The sequence below is a fragment of the Aptenodytes patagonicus genome, chromosome 13 (genome assembly GCF_965638725.1).
Source record: "Aptenodytes patagonicus chromosome 13, bAptPat1.pri.cur, whole genome shotgun sequence".
Taxonomy (NCBI): domain Eukaryota; kingdom Metazoa; phylum Chordata; class Aves; order Sphenisciformes; family Spheniscidae; genus Aptenodytes; species Aptenodytes patagonicus.
Genome location: NC_134961.1, coordinates 16,627,130 through 16,647,663, shown reverse-complemented (window position 1 = coordinate 16,647,663; position 20,534 = coordinate 16,627,130). Strand labels below are relative to the sequence as shown.

The window sequence follows — 20,534 nt, the reverse complement described above, 5'->3', positions numbered from 1 at the left end:
CTCTCTTCTCAGTGAGCGTGTTCCGTAGAACCTGGTGGAAGTGGATCTCCTCTGCAAAGGGAAAAGACAGATCAGCAGCTGCTTTGCTTATAGGACCTGCTGCCTTGTGCAAAAGCCATTTGTTACTGAGCAGCTGATTAAAAACTTGCCTTACTGAAGCAGCAAGTCCTGGATGTTGTTGACTTCATCAGATCCCACTTCCTTCCTTTCCCCTTCAGACTCTGGTGGAAATTTTATTATAAGCTATAGCCAATGGAATAATACTATAAAAAGTATTTGCTCACTTGAGAATATATTCTCTTTCATAATTAATTTCTAATTTGTGTAGGTCTATGCATGATAAAAAAATAGAAAAATAGGCCAATAAGCTTGCAGAGCCACACAGAAGCAGCTATAGGCATCGTGACAGGAATGCCCACAAATGAAGTTGGTTTTCAAGATTGTTTGTCTTACACCAGGTAGGCGCTGGCAGGGTAAGTGATGATTAGATGAACAAACCCTGAACACCATGTGTAAGCCAGACAAGATTTACAAGCTCCTGTTTTGTAGAACATCCTACTTGTCATTTTGGGCCAATGGCAAGAGATACTTGCACAAGATAGCAAACTAATTTTGTATTGGTAGAGCCTGTGAATGTGTGAAAGAAATACTTTCACTTCCATTACACCAAATGGAGCTGCGAGGTAAGAGTGTCTGCATGCTTCATGCTTTATTCTTACTGATGGACTGTTTAACAGCATGACTTTGGGACAGATCTGAACTGGAATAAAAAGGAGAGGAAGAATTCTGGGGAGCACCAGAAATGGTTACCGGCAGCTCCTGTCCATTTTCGGTTTTCAACCGAAAAAATCAATCTGTTCCTAACTAATGACAAGTGCAAGCTCTTCTTAGCGGTGACAAGTGAGAGGTAAAGGTAACAGTGCTTATTATACAGGGGTTGCTAGAAGGGAGGTTCCTCTTAATTTTCCTCTTGTGAATTCCCCCTGATCCCTTAACTTTTCTGCAGTGACTGATCTGGCTCATTTCCTCCTTGCTGGTGTGACTTTCTATACGGGCAGTAATAGTAGCCCTCCTTGTTTTTTGATACTGAATCCAGAGTGAAAGAACAGGAACTGTCCAGCTTCCTAAGGTCAGTTTTTCCTCAACTCTTGAATGCAGTGCTTTTGTCATGGTAAATTCATCTTACCTTACCTTTTGTAGATATTGGTAACTACAGCGTTGTATTGCTTGAAATATTAGTAGGATGAAGTCTGAATGTGGGTGAACTTTTGGAGACCTTTTAGTGATTTTGTTTTGTGGCTAGCTGTTACTTGCTCAAAAGGTTGCTGTAGTTTGTTTCAGACTTTGTTAAGAACGTAGTTGTTTTTTGTATAAATGTCGCTCCTGTAGAAAGTGAAACTGAAGATCATTGGAAGGAACTGGCTTATTTCCAGGGGTTTTTTTACAGGTCTGGCAAGACAACCTAGAGCTTTACTTTCCCATTTAGGAGGGCTGAGATTCTGTCTTGAAGAAAGTCTCTGAGTGCAAATGTACTTTTTCTGCCAAAAAAGCTTATAGGCAAGGTGGCTGCTGTGCCGTTTTATTTCATCTTTCTGCTGGGATGGGAGAGCTGGGCACAGCCATGACACACGAGGCTATACTGGATATGAAAAGGCAAATTCTGCTCTCACATCACAACTCTGACACCTGCAGCAGAGTACGTTATTAGTCTCCCTGAAGTTGGCTGTCTCCAGCACAAGGCTAGTAACATTTCTTTTATCTCTTGTGTTGGTCACTATACAGCTAAGTTCATTGAAAGGCAGAAGCTCTTTTTACCTGTTATTGATACTTTTTCTAACTTCTTTAAACTCATCTCTAAGGGAGACAAAGGAGAATGTGGCAGGATATAGAGCAGCTTTTTTCCAGCATCATCTCTGTTCTTCTTCCTTTTTAGACTATAAAGCCCATGGAAAGTAACACACCACTCCATCGGCAAGATAAAGTAGTATCTTTTGTTAAATCAGGTAATACAACAGGAAAAGTTAAACCGGCTTTCAGATGTATAAGCCTTTAATAGATCTGAAATAAAAACTAAAACCTTCAAAGCTAAATATAAATTGAGCACCATTACTTGCAGTTTATGAATAATCAGGCCATCTCTGAAAGGAAAATCTGTTTGGTACCTGTGGAGCAGAGGAATTGTTAGTGGTGGATCTGGGGAGAGGTGTTGCAAGAAAGTAACATTTCTTCAGCAATCTTTGTGTTTAATTTTTCAACCTCCTGTCTTCACAGCAGTCCTGCTCTCTTATTTTTCTGTAACCTAAGACTTGGAGCTGTAATGTTATGTCATCCTCTGGTTAAGAAATGTGTGATTTGCATGGCACTACTAATCTTTTCTATGAACTATCCTCAGCTTCCTAAACTGCTACAAAAATTAAATTGCGGGGGGGAGGGGGGCTGTTCCTCTGTTCCTGACGTGACTTTACATATTTTCATTTTCTTAACCTCTATACTCATGTGGGAGATTATTTTATTACCTGTCAGTTCAGATGTCAACAGAGTTTTGGGAAGGAAACCCTCGTAACAAATCTCCTCAGAAGCATCCACCTTATTTTTGGAGTAAATGTTACATTATTGTCTGTATAATCCTTCTCCGTTCTCTTAGATATCATTTGATTTTAGTTAGTGGCAGACTGCATTGCCTGGAGTCTTTAACATGTTTAGCCTTTAAAATATAAGACATGGTTAAATCAAATTATTGGGGTAAAATGGTAAATCACAACAACCTCCCTTATCTTTAGAAATCTAAAATGTCCCATCTTAAGGCCTGTATGTGATTTAAGTGAACACCTACTCCTTCTTTAACTACATTCTTTGTCCTGGTATGGTGATGTTCACTATTTCTTTTACTACTTTTCCAGCATTTTTAATTCATATGGTATCACTTGGACTCTACAACAGCACTGAAAAAAACCATTGAGAGTCTTAGAAGTTGTCGTGGTTTAGGTTGAAAGGGACCTCTAAAGGTCATCTAGTCCAACCCCCCTGCCATGGGCAGGGACATCTTCAACTAGATCAGGTTGCTCAGAGCCCCATCCAGCCTGACCTGGAATGTTTCCAGGGATGGGGCATCCACCACCTCTCTGGGCAACCTGGGCCAGTGCCTCACCACCCTCAGCGTAAAAAACTTCTTCCTTAGATCTAGTCTCAATCTGCCCCCCTTTAGTTTAAAGCCATTCCCCCTTGTCCTGTCCCAACAAGCCCTGCTGAAAAGTTTGCCGCCATCTTTTTTATAAGCCCCCTTTAAGTACTGACAGGCTGCAATAAGGTCTCCCCGAAGCCTTCTCTTCTCCAGGCTGAACAACCCCAATTCTCTCAGCCTTTCTTCATAGCAGACACGTTCCATCCCCCTGATCATCTTCGTGGCCTTCTTCTGGACCTACTCCAACAGGTCCATGTCTTTCTTATGCTGAGGGCTCCAGAGCTGGACGCAGTACTCCAGGTGGGGTCTCACCAGAGCAGAGCAGAGGGGCAGAATCACCTCCCTCGACCTGCTGGCCACGCTTCTTTGGATGCAGCCCAGGATACGACTGGCCTTCTGGGCTGTGAGCACACATTGCTGGCTCATGTCCAGCTTTTCATCCACCAGTACCCCCGAGTCCTTCTCGGCAGGGCTGCTCTCAATCCCTTCATCCCCCAGCCTGTATTCATAGCAGGGTTTGCCCCGACCCAGGTGCAGGACCTTGCACTTGGCCTTGTTAAACCTCATGAGGTTCACACAGGCCCACTTCTGGAGCTTGTCCAGGTCCCTCTGGATGGCATCCTGTCCCTCTAGCATGTCAGCCACACCACTCAGCCTGGTGTCATCTGCAAACTGGCTGAGGGTGCACTCAATCCCACTATGTCATTGATGAAGATATTAAACAGTACCAGTCCCAACACGGACCCCTGTGGGAGGCCACTTGTCACCAATCTCCATCTGGACATTGAGCCATTGACCACTACCCTCTGGATGCAACCATCTAACCAATTCCTCACCCACCGGACAGTCCACCCATCAAATCCATACCTCTCCAGTTTAGAGAGAAGGATGTTGTGGGGGACCGTGTCAAAGGCCTTAGAGAGGTCCAGAGAGACAACACGTGTTGCCCTTCCTGTGTCCACTGATGTAGTCACTCCATCATAGAAGGCCACTAGGTCAGTCAGGCAGGACTTGCCCTTGTTGAAGCCATGCTGGCTGTCTCAAATCACCTCCCTGTCCTCCATGTGCCTTAGCATAGCTTCCAGGAGGATCTGTTCCATGATCTTCCCAGGCACGGAGGTGAGACTGACTGGCCTGTAGTTCCCCGGGTCTTCCTCTTTTCCCTTTTTAAAAATGGGGGTTATGTTTCCCCTTTTCCAGTCAGTGGGAACTTCACTGGACTGCCACCACTTCTTAAATACGATGGATAGTGGCTTAGCAACTTCATCTGCCAGTTCCTTCAGGACCTGCGGATGTATCTCATCGGGTCCCATGGACTTGTGCACCTTCAGGTGCCTTAGATGGTCTCGAACCTGATGTTCCCCCACAGTGGGCGGCTCTTCATTCTCCCAGTCCCCGCCTTTGCCTTCTGCGGCTTGGGCAGTGAGGCTTGAGCGCTTGCCGGTGAAGACCAAGGCAAAAAAGTCATTGAGTACCTCCGCCTTCTTCATGTCCCAGGTAACCAGGTCTCCCATTTCCTTCTGGAGAGGGCCCATGTTTTCCCTTGTCTTCCTTTTATCCCCGATGTACCTATAGAATCTTTTCTTGTTGCCCTTGATGTCCCTGGCCAGATTGAATTCTATCAGGGCTTTAGCTTTCCTAACCCGGTCCCTGGCTGCTTGGACAATTTCTTTGTATTCCTCCCAGGCCACCTGTCCTTGCTTCCACCCTCTGTAGGCTTCCTTTTTGTGTTTGAGTTTGTCCAGGAGCTCCTTGTTCATCCATGCAGGTCTCCTGGTGTTTCTGCCTGACTTCTTCTTTGTTGGGATGCATCGCTCCTGAGCCTGAAGGAGGTGATCCTTGAATATTACCCAGCTTTCTTGGGCCCCTCTTCCCTCCAGGGCTTTGTCCCATGGCACTCTACCAAGCAGATCCCTGAAGAGGCCAAAGTCTGCTCTCCTGAAGTCCAGGGCAGTGAGCTTGCTGTGCGCCCTCCTCGCTGCCCTAAGGATCTTGAACTCCACCATTTCGTGGTCACTGCAGCCCAGGCTATTCTTGAGCTTCACACTCCCCACCAGCCTCTCCTTGTTGGTGAGAACAAGGTCCAGCATAGCACCTGTCCTTGTTGGCTCCTCTACCACTTGGAGAAGGAAGTTATCATTGACGCATTCCAGGAACCTCCCGGATTGCTTATGCCCTGCTGTGTTGTCCCTCCACCAGATATCGGGGTGGTTGAGGTCCCCCATGAGGACCAGGGCTTGTGAGCGTGAGGCTGCTCCTATCTGTCTATAGAGGGCCTCATCTACTCGGTCTTCCTGGTCAGGTGGCCTGTAGCAGACCCCCACCGTAATGTCACCTATGTGATATAATGTCACCTAATGACATGTAATGTCATCATTTAAAGATTTAAAGAAAAAAATCTGTCTTAACCAGTGTCCAAACCACAAAGGATTGAACTTTCTGAATGGCATGGAAATACACTCAGAACTAGGACCTGTCTTCCTCCTGCCCAGCACGTGCACTTTGTCCATGCAGGCCTGCCACAAAGGAGGGCGCAGGCATCCCTGGGGACTTCAGTACTTTGTCTTGCAGGTTGGTGCGGGGTCTGTCTTCCTCCCGCTGAGCGCTGGCTCTAGTGTTCACAGCCCTAACACAGAAATTATTATGAAATTTTTTAGTCCTCTGATGTGAAAATGTGCCGAACGCCCATTTTGGCAGCACTGTATGGGACCCCAAAGGGAATGTGTTATCAGTAAACTAAGTTAAAATCATGTATGAAACAACAGAGAAAGTGCTGAGCAGTATAGAGCTTATTCATATTTTGTCTCAGACAGGGGACTGCTGGGGTGCTGTGAGAAAAAAGGGGAAGCCCTGGGAAAGGACTTGCTGTTGTAAACAGGCTTGGTAACGTCTGGTTTCGTTTTGTGTGCTCCAGTTACAACACGCAGCAAAACGCTTGCTGTCCTTGAGGTATAATTCTCCTTGCCTCTGGCGCTCTTGGTGTAGAAATTTTCACCTTTCAAAAACTCACTTCTTTTTTCCTGCACCCTTGGACAGAGTGCTTTCCATGGTGGCACCGTGATTTTAATGCAGCAAAGCACAGCTGCTATTAAGAATTTTTTGGTTCAGCTACAGAAAGAAATTGCAGCATCCCAAATCCAGTTTAGTCAGTACAAAGACAGCTATGTATAGATTTGTGTCAAAACCAAAGTAATGAAGAAGAGGGTAAGCCAAGGGCCATTCAGACTGGTGAAACAAAAAAGACAAGTTATCAAGTTTTTCATTCTTGAAAGAGTGGCAATCTTCATTCTTCCCAGGGTAGAAGGCTATGTTTCTCTCACTCCTGTGCTCCTGGGTTATAGCACCTTTTACGTTCTAATTTTCAGCTCTCTAGCTGGACTTGGCACTGGCAAAACTTCCTCTTGACTGCTTCCTGACTTCCTGACCGTTGTAGCTGAAAACATTTTGCATTACTTATGTGTTTATCCACAGGGAAATGCTATTGAAAGAAAGGCTTAAAATAACAAAAGCTCTTATGACTATGACTTAATGAAAGCTTAGTACTTCCATGAAGATTAAGTAGGCCTACTTAGCCTCTTTCCATAGGACTTGCCCTCTTCTTTGTCTGCTGTAATCAAGCAGGTTACTAATCACTGAGCTTGAAGTGATGCATTTGTCTGTCTTGCATTCCTTTTACAGCTTCTGCCCAATTACTTCTCTGTCTCTAACCTCAAAATTATATTGACTCAGAGATAATGCTTCAACAGCGTTATTCACAAAGTCCAGCAACCTGGCATTCTGAAAGGCCCAACTCTGTTTAGATTTTACGTTAATTCAACAAAGGAAGGGGCAAAGCAAAATGTTGCAACAAACTGAAAATTTAATCTGCTATGTTTATAACCTCATTCTTGGTTCTCATGCAGGTTTGTCAACTTCTGCTTTCCATTTATAGCATGGCAGGCAATAATACCAAATTTTTGTAATCTTGGTAACGTAATGAGGCCACACAACATGAAAAAGGAGAACTACGTGCGTGTAGGTTATTCCTACTCGTGGGACTTCACTGTGTCCACCCACTTTTCTAAGTTCTGGCTCTAGACTCTGGTGTCTTCTGCAGCAGAACGCAGAGAGGTCCATTTCCAAGCTGTTCATAGGGACAACCGTGTAGAAGGGTAAGAGGAATGAAGATTAGTTTATAACAAAGCAGCATGTGGTAGTGTGTGACTAGGTCTGCTCTGCCTTCTTTCATCAGAGCTGCAGCGTTAGCTGTATTTCTCTTTTTTCATGTTGCAGGTAGACTTCATGGTACAGCTGGTTGCTCCACATTTGCACACCTCAGGAAAGTAGACATGTGCAGCCAGGGACATCAGTGGCATTCTGCTAAGGGCAGAATATTTGAGAACTGTATTATAGCTATCCTTCATTGCAAAATATGGTGCTTGATGCCAAGCTGAAACTTTTCATGGCTGTGGTGTCTGGACACCTATTTTGACAGATATGGTCTGGAAATTTTGCTGGTTGTTCATTTCATGCTGGTATCTCAATATTATGGTGGAGTAAATTACTTGGATCACTAGCCCAGGTAGCATTCATATCAGTGATCTGTAAACACTGAGGAGCCAATATTTGGTTTTGAAATAGTTTGATAAAGATGATGAATAACCAACAAGTAGTGTTATTCCACTACCTGTGGAATATCCAGGAGGAATGTTTGAGCTTATTCTAGTGCCTGCTGCAGTAACTGGAAGGAAATAGAAGGGACTTAAAATGAGGTGGAGGAAGACATAGACTTTGTCAAGAAATGTAGCTGCAGCAGTCTAAGCAGTTCTCATATAAACACGGGTGACTACAGCAGGGAGCACCTTAGATCAGTCAGATTTGTCTGGATAATGTATGGCACTCTGCTTGAATGGCTATAGCAATTCCCAACTCATGAGTAGGTATGCACATGAGTTCTGAAGGGGAAAGAGAATTGATTAAAAAATAATTTTGATAGATTCCAAAATGTCAGTGAGTGCCCTGTTACCAGAAACTAATTCCCAAGGTGACCATGCCATTCTGTACACAATCAACTGTATGGTTTGGGAAAGAATTGTATAAAGTAAGTGTTCTACATATCACTGTTCCTTCTTGTGCTGAGGGGATGTCTCCTAATGTCACCTCCAGGGCTTAGGAACTGGGTGTAGTATCCCAGCCAGAAGCTGCTTCCCTGAGAAGAAATTGTCCTGACAGTAAAGAATGGGATTCTTCTTCCATCCTCTTCACTGCAGTCTTCTCATTTCCCCGATACCTGCTGGATCTGTGCTTGCATCATTTATACCCTGATAAAACAGAGGAGTTGTGATTCATTCAATACTTGGCAATTTTTGATCCAGGTGGTCAGACTGTAGTATCCCACTCCCCTGATTGGTGTAAAAAATAGATAAGTCTCATTGCAAGCTGTATCTGGATCTATAAGTTTAAGTAACTCAGAGCAAGACTTGGTAAGCAATACCAGTTCCACAGCCTTAAGATCTCAGTGTCTTGTCAACAGAAAGCCACAGTGCAGGACTTGTAGTTTTGGTTGAAAAAAACTGTGGTTTTGTCATAGCTAATTGTTTTGCAATTTGATTTCAGACAGCAAGAGACAAATCATGGATTCAGCATTTGTGTCTGAAAATGGCTATCTTGATTTGCTGCACAGTGATATTGATCCATTGCATCTGTATACTCTCCTTGATCCTAAGTCATCTGGAAATGAAGAAGGTGACTTCCCTGCAGGTTAGTAAAACACTAAAAAATGCTTGATTAGTTTAGTCATCATGTTATAAGTTATTACCATCTCCTCTCAATTACATAGCCATCTAATGGCAGATTATCATGGTGGCTGGACTAAATTCAACAGACACTTGGTCTTACGATATGATAACTTTGTCAGTATCTGTATATAAAATAGTAACTGCTTCCAGAAAATATCATGTTTTTAAAACTAAATATTTACAGCTTCCTGCTCAGTGAGTCTAACAAAACATATTCTACATGTCACTCATCAAGGTGTGAGGCTAATGTCTTTGGTTTGGATATCATTCCTGTAAGTAGTTTATTCGCAGATGTTGCTATTGTAAGCTGGTCAAGTGTAATTGTCAACACTTTTGTAGTTTCAAGCCAAAAGCTTTGCAAAACAGAGACTTTTAGACGAGTTTGTGATAAAGCCAGTCTGCAAGCAAACTAGCATTTCATTTCCTTCTGAGATCCTAAGGCACCAACACAATGGACTTTCATTACCAGATGCCGTTTTACAGCTTTTGGGGGCACAGACCAATCATTTTATGATTCTGTGATAGATCAGAAAGCAGAAGGGCCAGGGCGTAAAGATGATAGTTTCTTGCACATAAGTTCCTACAGGTAATCAGGTTAGGAGGTTGCCCTGGCTCTCAAACTTTCTGCTCCTGGATTTGTGGGGAGGTTGTGGAACGTTCTGCTCTCCCTGAGTTTGCTGGTATAAAAGTATGAAACGGTATCTGTGCTGCTGACTGTGTTGTGGAGCAATAGCTAAGCTTATTTTAAACAAATGAGCTGGACTGTGGGTTGAGAGTGGCAATGAAAGGAGAAGAACAGATGTCTGCCAGATATGAAGTCCTATAGCTCTCTGCCCAATAGGTATAAAACGTTACCAAATTGGAGGATACCACCTCACATCCTTGTTGCTTTCATGAGTGACCAATGTCAGCAGGTACATGGGCAAATCAGTGGAGAACTGAGCACCAGAATCTGGAATAATCTTTGTGATTAATTATTTCCTAGGTTGAGCTTTGCTCTTTCAACTTCTGACTGTTACTAACACCTGTAGGAGTGTTTCTTCACTCCCATGGCTTCACTTGCTCGGTGACTGAAAGTAGGATGAATTAGGGATCAAGGACTTACTCTTGTTATATCAGAGATATTTCACTGATTTGAATACTTTTGAGCCTTAGCAATGTCTGAGATGATGTAGATAAATTGAACATTGTCAGGACGTGGCGCCAGTTATTGGAAGCTGGACATCTCTTCTGTGAAGATGTTAGCATGGTCCCTGGCATGTTTTTGGCCTTGGCCAACTAGCAGCTTCACAGGCAATTTGTAGCTGCAGTTCAGGGGTTAGCATGGACCCAGCATCATTCTGAACAGTGAATTTGGATGGTACCACCATATCCTGAAGAATAAGAAGGTTTAATAGTATGGATGGGTCCAGGCCATGCATGTAGGCCTTAGTGTCATAGAATGGATTCTGAAACTGTTTTATTTACTAGGAGAGATGAAGTCTCAGAGTTAGCAAAAGAAAAGTGTTGACTTCTGGGTGACTATAAATTACTGAGAGTTCAGTTCTGTTCCTACTTAGCCAACATACAATGAAGAGCCAAAGCCTTATGCTGAAGTAACAAATCTGCCTTTTCTGCATGTCCTGCTATGTTTTTTTTACTCCTTGGTTATGGTATTCATTGAGCCAATGCGTATTCCTTTTTAATTCCAGATCCTGAAGCTGATGCCAGCAACTATGATCAGTTCAGTAATACAGATTTCCTGTGTACGATGGAAAATGGTGAAAATGGGGATGAATTGTATCTCTGTTCCAACACCATAGAAGCTTATGCTAGAATAGGTATGAAAGCAATTTTTGTTTTTTAAAATCATTATTTTCCAACCACTTGCTATAGCTGTTTCTTACAAACTCTATTTTCAGTCTAAAGCAGCGGCATGTACTCAAGTGGCCTGTCCCTCATGCATGGTAGATCTAGCCAGGGTACCTAAACCTGTGCATTGTGGGGAAACAGATGAACAGTAGCTTGTGGTTGCTGGGGGAAAATCTCTCTATTAATGGCTCCTTCTGCTTAATACTTCCTGTCTCAACTTCTCCTTTCTCGTGTTCTTTATTTCCTGAACAACAATTTACAAGAAAAACTTAATTTAACTCTTCAATTTCACTTATACTGCAGAATTCTGTTAAAGAGGGTAAGCTTACAAGAGTTTTTCTGTGAAATTTACTGTGTCATTACTGTGTTCCTTTTTTTTTTTCCCTTCTTGCTAGCTGAATTAGCAGAATATGTGCTCAAAGAGCCACAGGAGAAGCAGGTGGAAGACACTTTTGGTAAGATTTATGTGGCAAAGATTAATTTTCTCCATGACAGTGTTCTGGCTAACATCTGCACTGTACTTCATCCCCACAATCTGAACACTAGTGAGGTTTCTATACATCTGGTATCCTCTTCTTTCCCCCTGGGAACTGTCTCCCAGGATTTTCTTGGCAAACTTTGAGGATTTTCTGTATTTCTGGAGGACTTTCTCAATGATGGCAGTTTTATCTCTGTTGCTGATCACGTCACCATGGCCATAGTGTATGCACAGCTTAACTGTCTACTGCAGTATATGCCCTCAGTTAGCATCAGACTTATTCTGAGCACAACACGGATGATATACATAAGTTCATTAAACCTGACCCACTCAGAGGACTTAGCATGCATATAAATGCAGTTCATGCACACTTATTTCTGTCCAGGATGCACAGAGCTGCCTCAGGAAGAGTGTCAAATTTTACTTCTCTCTCTGATCAATGCAGCAATGGTATAATACACATGTAGTAAATTATTCCTTCATTCAGTCCTTGACCAGAGAAAATTGCTTGGCTTTTGGTACAAAATCATTGTTTTGGTAGTGGCACATATGCAGCTGTTTGCTATTTCAGAATATTTATGTTTATATGTGGCTGTTGGGAAATCCGTAGAATTGGGAAGATTCACAGAATATCTGTATATCCTGTTTTATGTTTGAGCAAAGTAATTTGGAATAACTTACCCAAGGTCAGTCTTTCCCTAGAACAATTCTGGCTACAGGAAGCTCATGTGACTTTTTTGATGCTTTTTACTGCTCCCTGGTGTGTTTAGAATTTGATGGTTTTGCACCTAATGGCAAAATTTGTATTGGTTTTAGAGGAAATGAGGTACAATATTAGTATTTACGTATTTGCCAGTAAAAGAATGGTATGAATAACTTCACAGTTCTTACAACACAAAATATAAAATCTGTTTAGAACCCTTTATTCTGTCTCTTAAAGGATCTAATCCTTTTCGTACATAAAATGAGTAAGTAACTTCACTAGTACTGAGATCATTCTGTGATATGGCTGTGATGTTTTATCCTTTGCTCATCATTAGAGCATTGAGAAGTATTTATGTTTTATTAGCCACTGAATATATGGCAGTAGATTAATATTTTGCAGTTCAGAAACAGGGTGACAGAATCTGCATTCAGAGCTCTGTGGGCTTTCTAAATCCTATCGATCTGGATATGTGTTTTATTGAGTGATTTGGGTTTTATCTTTTATTTGGAGCATATTACATCTTTGCTGCCGATTGGTGTGTTTCTCTTGCTTCTACCTCTTCCCATAATTTTTCTAGGAGAACAAAGGTTGACATTTGGCAATATTTCATGTTTTTAGCAGGGAACCTTATTTTGGATGAAATGGCTGCTGAAAACACTGAGAAATTTATTGACATAAAGATGCAGAAATGTCACAAACGAAGTAAGTGAAAAACAATGAGAGTTTGAAAGGCTGTAGTGTTTGAATTCTAAATTTGCATTACGGTACTTTGGTTTTAACACAGCCTCAATGCATTTCGCATGTAGATCTTCACTGGTACAACCAGATGTGCTTCCTCTGACTGCTCATCCTGTGGGGGCTGGAAGAGAAAACAGCTACCCCAAGCACATTCTTTACAATTCGCAGAATTTGTAGTCCTGTAACATGACGTTAAGCATGTTATATTTCTTCCCTTTTTTTAATCATCTGTGTGACAGTGTTAACTTTGTTTTCAGTGTATCTATAGCTTAGCAAGCATTAGTTGAACAATTCCCTCTTTAATAGCAAGAACAACAGCAAAAATCTTTGATTACTGGCGCAAAAATCTGCAGCCTAATTGAAACTTCACAGTCAGAGTAAAATAATATGAGGCTTTTCACATTCATGTTTTATACATCGGACCTGTACAGTTCTGAAATAGCTGAATTGAAACTGATAACACCCCTTTCTACTTTAAAAAGTTAAAATAAATTTCCACAGTGGAAGCTTAAAATTACCAAACTAGTTCAATTTTTTGTCACTTACTATCACCTTTGTTTCTTTCAGCCTTCTCAGGCTCTGCAGAGAGCTTCTCTGATGCTTCAGAACCCAAATACAAGAAAATTGGTAGGTTATTGGCTGAACAGGAAAAGATTATTCAACATCTATTGTCTCCTGTGTGTGTTCCAAAGTCTCATCCTCTGTTAGGTATTGTAACTCTACCTTCTAGGGAAAGTTTGCTCTCGTAGATTTGATGATACAGCATTGTCATGCATTTTCATGTTTCTACTTCCAGCAGAGTAGAAATCACTGTAGAATCACATTCTCATACACCTCTGACTAATTCATGATGCAACAAGTCTGTGCCCTCTTATCAGTAGCTATTAAACTGTGCGTCTTAGGACCAACTACGTGGTAGCCTGGGAACAGCTGGATCCTTATGCTTCAAAAGCATATGTTCCTGCCAGGTGATAGAAAAATTACTTCCTTAGCATCAGCAGAGGCACAGCTGAACTTTTCTAAATCCACCTGAGAGAAGAAAGCAAAACAGTGGGGAATTGGGTCAGTGCCAAATATTGTAATTTTTATCACCTTTGTTTATGACGGGTAATGTGACTCAGGCCATAGTTTGGCATTTCCTGGGTTTGATCCTCTTTGTTCTAAGTGTGACCCTTTCCAAAAATCCAGTGAAACACGCTAGTGAAAATAATAACTATGGCTTCTTGGCCCAGCCCATGTTATGCAGTTCTTTAAACCAAAGTAAGAATGGGAGAAAGGGAAATTTCTAGGTGTTGCACACTGTTAGACCATCTACAAGGCAGTACCTGTGGCCAGCAGGCAGGCTGTAACTTGTTCCTTAGGTGTAAACTGGTGCTAAAGTTCTTTCCCAGCTGTAGCCTAAATGGGTGTCTCAGACATAGCTAAACCAGCAAAATACTCTTCCAAAATCCATGTGAGAGCAATCACCTTTGAGTGAATGTATTATACTGTGTTTTGAAGTGACATATGCATTACTGTATGCTAGCACACTTCCCAAGCCTCTTAAGGGGAACTCTGACTGTACCAAACCCCATGGGCCGTGTACATGTCAGGGCAGGCAGCCAAAACCAGCATGTAACCTAGAGAGCCGTCCAGAGAGTGCTTGGATCATGGGACTGCACCTCAGCAAAATTCAGGCCGGCAATTGCCCAGCAATTGCTAAGGAACTGGCCTAGACTGAATGAAAGTCAGAGAGAGAACACACGTGCACTGGGACTGTGACCCAAGCTGGTTTTCCAATGTTCATTTGTTCATGTGGACTTCTGGGGGGGGATTGAGCAGAATTAGCTGTGGAAAAAATACATTTTCTGGATCTGGAAAGGTAATCAGAGTTCCTACTGAACCGGTGCCTGCCAGTTGTAGTTATTTAGACACAGGTAAAGTTCCTGGCAGTCAGTACCCATTAAAGGTGGATTACCTTCTATCTGCTTAAATTCCTTTATAGATTTGGAGCTTTTGAAAGCCTATGTTTATGCCATACTAACAATGAGAGTTTTCAGTAAGGAAATGGCACATCGATTCCTGACTTAAAAAAACCCAAAAACAAACAGTAAAAATGCCTCACCATACAGAACTTGCATTCCAGTCTACAGTATCATCACAGAGCTAAGAGGTGCTTTGTAAAGCTGCACCTATCCTTTTCCGAAAAGTGTTCAGAATATTGTCACTCTCTCTACCTTACTTGACCCAATGAAGGTGCTGAGGGAAGGAATATATACATAAGGCAGTATAAGTACTGGGTACAAAAAAATCTAAGTGACAGAAAGATGAGCTACGTGACAAAATCAGGAATTTATTTAACCTGTCATAAAATGAGTGTCACAGTGTGATCCTGAAAAGGCAAGTGCATCAACTCTTCAGAACTGTAAGACTATCTACAGTAAAGAGGATAACATGTACTAAAGCTCAGAGTGGTAAGCCAAGGATGAGACTATTTCAAAGGAATTGAATTAAATTAAACTGCCACTGCCCAACTGTTTGTGGCTAGCTATAACAGTACCTGATCTTATCTGACCATAGCAACACAACAGTCCTTGGATAGGAAATTATGTGGGAATTTCACATGCTGATTTACACACAAGCTGAAAAACACTTTTAAAAGTCTTTTTTTAAAGTAAAAATGAAAGATTCCTATAACAAAATAATACATCAGTTCCTCATGAACAATGTAAACACATCCCACCCTAAAGAGCTTGCGTTCCAGATGACAGTGTACACTGTAGTGGCACAAAACCCACACAGGTTTGTAGCTCCTTATAAAACATTAAACTGCAGAAAGCGATGAAATAGAGACTTAACTGTTGCTGCTAGATAGGAGAGGGAAAGAAAAGCAAAACCAACTCTGACAATAAGGGTGTGGCAAAACCAAGGAAACTAGCAGCCTAGTTCAAAATAAGCAAGTGTATCTTACTTGATTTGTAAGAAACTTTTGATAAGCAGATGAAATCATACAATGCACATGAGTCTCCCTCCCCATTTGTCCTCTTCTTAAAAAAAAACAAGTGCTGCAGGCAAGTTGCGTCTTTTAAAACTCAGGTGTTTGTGACTGTTCTTTGGGAAGCTCTCTTAACACAGACTAGTGATCCTTACAAGCACGGTAGTGTCTAAGTAGAGAGTCAAGGTCCTCAGTTTATTGTACTTGGACGTCTCTAATCTTGTGCAATATTAAGGTAACAAACCGTGCTTGAGAAACTTAGTACAGCCAATGTAAGACCTTGTTATTCAATCATCCATGTGTAAGATCATTTACATCTAAACATATCTGAAGGTTTCTAGAAAGAAGACAGGCCAGGAAAGATGAAGAAAATTAAAAGAGTGAACTACTGGAAAGAAGTCATCTACTACAGAATTTCATGAATACATTTTAGATTTTGAGACCTGAGTAAATTTCAGAAAGCTGTTGTGAATTGTTCTTGCCTTTGCAAAATCAAAACACAGCTGATCAGAATCAAGTGGTTTATGATATCTGTTGAAACATCTTCTTTGGCCTCCTTAACTTCTAGCCATGAAATAACTTTCTTCTTTTGTTTTGCCTTTTTTCTTTCAAGTGGAAGTCCCTGCAGTGCCTGCAGGGAATGGCAGTTTCTTAGCTATGCCTCTCAACACCCATCCAGCTAGCTCCACCTCACTAACTAACCAGCACATGTCCCTTTCTGTTCCTGCTACCAATCCATTGGAAAGAAGTTTCGTAATTCCTGGTATGTACAGTACAGCTATAGGTGGGTACCTGTACACAGGTTGATTTATACAAGGGGAAAACTCTCTTATAAATCTGGTCATTGTCCATGAGCGATGGTGGGGAAAACAAGTATGGCAGCTGTTTCAATCAAGCACTTAAAAGTGTGGCACTCACTAAAAGAATGAAAAATATTCAAGGAAAATTAAAAGTGCATTGCCCCTAATGAAATAGAATGAGTCTTTCATTTAATTGGTGAAGTGCAGGTTAATAAACAAGAGAACAGAATTATTTACTATATGCTAATTTAAATAATTACTCTACTTGTCTTAAGAGTAGGAAATCACAAAATTTTCATTAATAAACTTTGGTTTAGTTCAAATTTCTTTTTCATCAAGAGGTTTGTAAAGGACTGCAGGATAATTTGCAATAGTAGAGCAAAATCTGGGTTGGAATTTTGTTCACAAAAACTGAGTACTAATCCAAGTGATGGGCTGTGTAGCCACCTTGCCTTGATCACGTTGTGTAGCAGAGAGTGCTTATGGTACACTGGCAAGTGCTAATGACAAAGACACAATTCAACACCTTTCACTGTTAAATCTATGCTGGAAAGGAACCAAAAAGCAGTGGATAAGTTAGAAGTCTTGAAGTATCTGATGCTAGCTGAAACAGCACAATGTAGCAGAAGAAATTCTGTCACACCTACAGAAACTCAGAGCTATGGCTGATTAAATTGCAAGCACTGCATCATCAAAAAAATTTCCCAGTGCGGGTTCAGAGGGAGGATGCTTGCTAGCTGCTTGTACAAGCTACATGATCTGCAATTATGTGGGAAAGATGTAGGGCCAAGGATGGTAAAATTAATTCAGATACATAATATTTACACATTTTGTCTCTTCTGGATCTCTGGCCCATACATTTATAGACTTTGCCTTAAGCACTTTTCCTGATGTTAATAGAATTTCTCTTTAGACTATCGAAAACCAGTGGTCACTAAAAGATGGGTAATCCCTTGTATTTCACATTCATCATACCTTTTAAGAGTTTTTGTTTAATGGATTCTATGGATCTCATGTGATCCTATGAATTCTGGTTCATAAACTCTCCACTGGGAATATTTGCCCAGAAGCTGCCAGAAAGGATAAGTGGCTTTTAGAAAGCTTTTTTTTCCTTAGAAACCTTTAGAAACCAGGAGCCTTTAAAAACAGAAGAGTAATTATTCTGCGTTCATTTCAGGATTTTCAGCGCCTTTGATTCCAGAGTGTCTACCTGTTGGTGTGAAAGGAAGCCAAGAGAATACAGGCTTTGCAGATCCTCCTCAGCAGATACTTAACTTTGTTCTTGGAAATGGCACATCTCATGTTGTAATATATCCAGGTAAGAGCAATAACCTTTTATCCACATAAATAGGCAGAAAGTACTGGAAAATTAATGCTGTCAACAAAGTACTAAGTTCCCTCATTTCAGTTACTGATAGCTATGATAGGCTGAAAACTATCATTTGTTTCTTGCCAGTGCTGACTTCTTCCACAGAAACACTGATATCCCCAAGTTTTCCAGTTAGTTTATGTGGTAAGTAGAAAATGAATTTTTATATATACAGTACTTTGGATTGGGAGAGGGAGCATATTGCTTCTACCCAAAGCCAATTCTCCCCTCCAGGCTTTACTCATATTGACCTTATTGAGGAAAATAAAAAATAATGGCATTTCCTTCTTTGTATTGATCACTGGCTGCTTAGTCTTGTCCAAAATACAGAGCAGATAAGGGGTTGTGGAGCTACAGGTTCAGCTATATATTAGCAGCCAATCCACTGCGTTTGCTATGAAGTCCGGTTTCTGGAAGAAGTCTTCTCGTCTAGTTAAAACAATACAAAAGCCCAGTTTGCTTGGGCACCATGAGAAGTGGAAGTGGTGCTGGTACTGGCATGGCCTGAGCATCTTAAATGCTTGGTGCTGGAAGCCAGACTGCAGTCAGCTCGCATGGAAGCCCCAAAACCAAAATGATGACAACTTATTTAACTAAACAATACCAAAGCCTAATATACAGAAAGGCTTATAAAGAAATCAGAGCCTTGGTAGCTCAGAGAGCTGTTAGGACAGGGAGTTTGATTTCAGTGGTCATTTACCTGCTGATCTCTGCGTACCCTGGCGATTACAGCTGCTTGCAGCTTAGTACAAGTGTTTTGTTGCCCTCTGGTGGCTAACACCACGAAGATAGCAAATTTTTAAGTGGGGACTAACAGGCAAATACCCCTAGGTTTGGGGAAGTATTTCTAAATGATATATACTGTTTATGTGAATACACAATACTAATAATTCCAATTGATTTACAGCAGCACAACATACGTGAGTATGTCGCAAACCTCAGATCTCCAAATGCTAGCACATAAGCTAGCAAGCCAGTCTCTTTTCCTTTTTTAAAAATTATTAACACCTGATTGATTTGACCAATGCTGCTTCCCATCTAAATGTCTCATTACAGCTTTTCTTGGTTTTCCATTCTGTTGTTTTTATTTAATAAAATAAATAGAAAACAAAAAACAGACACTTGCCTGAAAACAGGCATGTCCCCTCTTTATTTAATATCTTAAGTCGATTTTTCTTCTACAAGGAGGAGAGCTATCTCTATAGCAAATGTATTCTTTCACTGGAAAAAGTACTTGCTTATTAGAAGTCTGTGGGTGCTTCCCTGCTAGAAGCAACTCTGAACTCTAACCATTCCACCTGTTGCTGCCATGCAGGGTAGGAATTGATTTCCAGATCTCTGAAACTTTAAGATTTGTATTTTATTTTAAAACCACATTCTACATCAAAATGAACCAAATATTATGGTAATAAATACATTTGTACAAATCTAGGGAGATTAACCTGTTTCGGTTGGGTTTTTTTTCCCACATCTCTGTTGAGTGTGGTTACCATGAGACTATTGATGAGGTTGGGTTTGTTACAGTCTCTGTCAATTTAAATTCTGTCCTGCATCTGCAAAGTTTTTCCTACTAAAAGTTTTGTCAAAACTGATACTCTGTCATTAACAGTCTGTAAAAAATATGCTTTCTCTGAAAAATTCCCGATTTCTTTGTGTATGGCAGACACTGCTCATCTGACCAAGTGCGAAGGTCTACAGTAGTTTGAAAACAAGGAGGCAAAAAGAAAGAAAATTGGACAGTGAGAGTACTTTGTCAGGAAAAGTAATGGGTAAATTCTGTTACCAATAGTCACTTCTGTGACTTTCATCCTTAATGCTTGGCTACAAGGTGTAGAATAACAAAAGGAAGCTATTGCTTTTGATGGCATAAAGAAGTCCTATGAGTGAATGTGAATTTATGCAAAACACTGACATTTGAAAAGAACAGTGGATGTCACCTTGTTATGATAGGTCTTCTGCTTCGTACAACTGTCAGAACAGCTGTCATCTTGTTTAGTGTCATACTGCCTGCAACAGTTCATGTCAGCTGAATTGTACTTGTGTGAGGATTTTTTTTTCTTTCCCCTGTAAAATAAACAAAATATCTCTTTCTCTGGATGATACATAACATACGTTGCAATTAACTTGAAAATTTGCATTACTCTTATTGTTAAAATTAGCAAAGCTGAATCGATGACTATCTAGGTGTCTTCCTCAAGTCTATTGTTTTGTTTCTCCAGGTTTAGAAATGTTCAAAGAAGTCCGAGTTCCCGTAATTCCTTCTGAAGAACCTTTCAAAAGACCAAGTGAGTTTAGAACTGTTGAACTTCAAGCTTCCAGTATTTTTGGCTAATTTTTCTGTGTTTCTTTCCATACAGAAAAGCTACGTGTTGTAGGAACTGTTATTCAATAATTTGTGAAGCTGTTCCAAGTGTCCGAGCACAACTTCTGTTTTTAAGATATTAGACTTCTCTAGCTTTAAATATCTAGCTGTAGTACCTACTCAGGAGGTCAGTGTACTTAGCTGGTTTTATCATATGCATAGGTACCTCCAAAATTATTCCGTTCATAGGCCTAAAAGTGTCTCTCGTGCCTGCACTCCTAATTTAAGTACCTGCAATTACATGGGATAAATCCAGACCTACATGCTTTATGGGAACTGATGTATTTTGACCATATTA

The 20,534-nt window shown here is 41.0% G+C and overlaps 1 protein-coding gene across 1 annotated transcript in view; it reads left to right on the top strand.

Moving 5' to 3' along the window:
• The window catches only part of CIITA (class II major histocompatibility complex transactivator), a 34,259-nt gene that overhangs the window by 2,702 nt on the left and 11,023 nt on the right, over positions 1-20,534 (top strand). The window contains exons 2-10 of the mRNA XM_076351215.1: positions 8,777-8,920; positions 10,650-10,778; positions 11,205-11,264; positions 12,612-12,695; positions 13,299-13,358; positions 16,319-16,468; positions 17,683-17,823; positions 17,962-18,018; positions 20,094-20,159. Coding sequence (XP_076207330.1) covers positions 8,777-8,920; positions 10,650-10,778; positions 11,205-11,264; positions 12,612-12,695; positions 13,299-13,358; positions 16,319-16,468; positions 17,683-17,823; positions 17,962-18,018; positions 20,094-20,159 — 891 coding nt within the window. The remainder of the gene's footprint in view (positions 1-8,776; positions 8,921-10,649; positions 10,779-11,204; positions 11,265-12,611; positions 12,696-13,298; positions 13,359-16,318; positions 16,469-17,682; positions 17,824-17,961; positions 18,019-20,093; positions 20,160-20,534) is intronic.